The following is a 3,350-nucleotide window of genomic DNA, read 5'->3' as shown; positions in this document are numbered from 1 at the left end:
GCTGAGGAGGGCTGGGGCGGGGGCTGCCAGACAGGGGGGAAGGGGTGTTTGGGATGCAAGCGGAGCTGGATGGGGCTGCGAACACCCGATGTCTGTGGAGACTTCTGGGCCGAGCCAAGGGGAGGGTCCCGGGGCCCGTCCTTCCCTTCACAGCACATGGATCCACACGTTTAGTTCCGTATTTCAGTGGCCTCCTCCTGGAGTTCAAGGTAAGTTGAGGAGGTGGGGAGACAGGCCCATGCGTTTGTTCCCAGGTACGACATCGGTGGAGGAGTGGAAGAACTGTGTCCAGGAGAGCCCGGCTCCCTGGGGAGAGCTGGCAACGGATAATATCATCTTGACGGTGCCGACCGCAGACCTGCGCACCCTGGAGAACCCCGAGCCTGCGCTCCGCCTCTGGGACGAGATGATGCGGGCGACAGCCCAGCTGGCGGCCAAGCCTTTCCCTCTCTGCCGTCCCGAGAGGATTGTGGCCGACGTGCAGATCTCAGCCGGTGGGTGCTCCGGGGCTGGGCTCCTCCTGCTCAGTGCACACCGTTTATTCAGTATTTTGCCTTTTTTAACGTGCAGTATGTGCAAGGCATAATCTCACCAGTAAAGGAGAAAAGGCCTTGATAGGGATGCAGAGACGTTCACATCTGGAAAGGTCAATCATTTACCTCTACAAGGTGAGATTTCACAGGATGGCAGGACAATCTCAGAAAAAAAATATTGCTACTGAGAGTTCACAGATAGCGATGAGCCATTCGTTTGTTGTCTGAAGGAGAGGTTCAACATTAATAGCCCCCCCAAACAGAAGTGAGTTGGCAATGGGACAAAGGAGCAGTTTATGTTCACTATTGAGTGGCTGACATGAAAGAAAAATGAGGAGATCTGGTTCTGACATACTGAAATTTCCTCTGGACCTCAGTTTGCTTCTCTTTAAAAAAGGAGAAATGGCCTCTGCTAATGAGTAGAAATCTGTACGACAGTGGTTTACATGGCAGAGGTAGACACGACACTGTTCTCCAGTCCAGACACAGGACACTGTACCAGACTCACAAGGCAGGGAAATCACACAAAATGAAGCGCTGAATTATAGCAGGAATGGCTGCGTAAAGTGCATTCAGATTCTTCAGGGCCAGAGCGAGGAGGAGGGCATACCTCCGGCGTGAAGGGCTGGGCAGGGGGCCGGGGGCTCTGCAGTTTCTGACCAGGTAAAGGAAGTCATCTACTTTCCAATCAGCACAGATCTGGCGTTGTGGAGGGCAACCAGGATGGTGAGGAAAAGTCACCCGGCAGAGAGGAAGGAAGGGCGATGGGCTTGGGTCCTCCCTGTCCCTCATCTCTTGCTTCTGCGTCCCCAGGCTGGATGCACTCAGGGTACCCCATCATGTGCCACCTGGAGTCAGTGCAGGAGCTCATCAACGAGGCAGGCATGAGGAGCAGGGGTCTGTGGGGACCCATCCATGAGCTGGGTCACAACCAGCAGCGTCAAGAGTGGGAGTTCCCCCCGCACACCACGGAGGCCACCTGCAACCTCTGGTCAGTCTACGTGCATGAGACGGTCCTGGGCATCCCCAGGGCTCGGGCCCATCCTGCTCTGAGCCCTCCAGAACGAGAGAAGAGAATCAAAACACACCTCGGAAAGGGAGCCCCACTGCATGACTGGGACGTGTGGACAGCTCTGGAAACATACCTACAGGTACGGAGAAAGTCAGGGAGATGAGAGCCACCAGACCCCTCCATCATGTATCATCCCGGGTCCCCTTCACTGCCCCCTCCACACATGGTGGGGCTTCCCAGGTTACATGTCTCTAAGGTGGAGATAATGACACTGTCCCAGTCATCTCCTGTACTTTGTGATGTTAAATAAGAGGAAAAGAAAAGTACTATGGAAAAGAAAGTAAGCAGACAAAATACAGCCTACTGGTCTACTGGTCATGAGCAGAAGTTCGGAGTTAGGCATTCCTGAGATTGGAGCCAAGTACTTCCACTTACTGGTATTGACCATGGTTGCCTAATAAGTGTTCCAGAAATGGGTGTTGTTCTGTTTTTCTTGGTTTTTCCTGACCCTAGTTCTGAAAATTAAGCGGCTATTACATCCCTTCATCCACCCATTTGTAATAACAGTGGTATGTCTCAGGGACAATTGCAGTACAAGAGCTTTCTAGGAGATAACTGTTATCAAGGTTCTCTGACTTCAATCACACTTGAACCTGAAATGTCTTTACAATGAATAAACGAATAACCAGCCAAGCCCACTTTATGAGAACACCCAAGTCCTGAAGCAGGTAGACTTCCTGTGAAATAAGCACAAAGCCCTGTCCCCTCCCCAACTTGCTCTGAATATTAATTAATGTTTTGGAGTCCTCAAGGCTGTTCCCCAGAGCAGGTCTCCATTGCTGCCTACCACATCCCTATCTGGCTGTGGGATGGCCAGCTGTTTAGAGAGGGAAATACCAGATTAAAGAATTTCAGCAGTCTGTTCCATATCACTCATTTAAATGATGGGCCCAGAGCCTAAAATCAGAAGTTAATGAAAAGCCTCAGGCTTTGGCACCGCCTCTCAATCATTTCTCTTCCCCCTACATTTTTTTTTTTTTTTGCATTTACTTACTTATTTTTGGGAGAGTGCAAGCAGAGGAGGGGCAGAGAGGGGGGAACAGAGGATCCGAAGCAGGCTCTGTGCTGACAATCTGACAGCAGCAAGCCCGATGTAGGTTTTGAACACACAAACCGAGAGATCATGACCTGAGCTGAAGTCGGACACTCAACCGACTGAGCCACCAAGGCGCCCCTCTTCCCCTTATTTTCTAAGAGTGAATGGAGACAGCCCCACTCAGTGAGATGACTTTGCACTGCCTCAGTTCTGTATTCTTACACAGCCGGTGTGAGGGTCTACAGGGAGACAGACCTTAAACAGTAGCTTGCCGCCAACATTTAAGTTCAAGCCCTAAGGATGCCTAACCCACCTACCCACTCACCGTGGAGCCCTGAAGATCATTTTGCAGAAGTTATGGAAAGACCCATCATCCTGGGGTCCGGGACTCGGCCTCAGGACGGGCAGACGCCTTCTGACTGCCCTTCCTGCTCGCCACCCTTCCTCCCGCTGCTGCCCTGGTGCAGGCGCTCACGGCTCTCCTCTCGTCTGTGACGACAGCCTCCCTGCCTCTAGTGTCCATCATCCACTTTACTTCCAAAATACTCTTAATATTCCATGACTAAAACTCATAATCTCCTCTACATCCAGAGAGAAGTCGAAGCCGCCTAGCAGGGTGTACAAGACCCTGCCTGCTTCAGACTTTTGCCAGCTTCATCTCCCAGCTCCCTGGCCCTGAGTCCCCGCCCCCCCCCCCCCCCCCCCCCGG

At 52.3% G+C, this 3,350-nt stretch overlaps 1 protein-coding gene across 1 annotated transcript in view; it reads left to right on the top strand.

Moving 5' to 3' along the window:
• TCAF2 (TRPM8 channel associated factor 2) overlaps nt 1-3,350 on the top strand; it is a 26,200-nt gene that overhangs the window by 19,567 nt on the left and 3,283 nt on the right. The window contains 2 exon segments of the mRNA XM_077778027.1: nt 253-494; nt 1,347-1,684. Coding sequence (XP_077634153.1) covers nt 253-494; nt 1,347-1,684 — 580 coding nt within the window.

Source organism: Crocuta crocuta, unplaced genomic scaffold (genome assembly GCF_008692635.1).
Source record: "Crocuta crocuta isolate KB4526 unplaced genomic scaffold, BGI_CrCroc_1.0 scaffold128, whole genome shotgun sequence".
In the NCBI taxonomy this organism is placed as follows: Eukaryota; Metazoa; Chordata; class Mammalia; order Carnivora; family Hyaenidae; genus Crocuta; species Crocuta crocuta.
The sequence above is the reverse complement of the archived record's forward strand: the minus strand, read 5'-3'. Positions and strand labels throughout refer to the sequence as shown.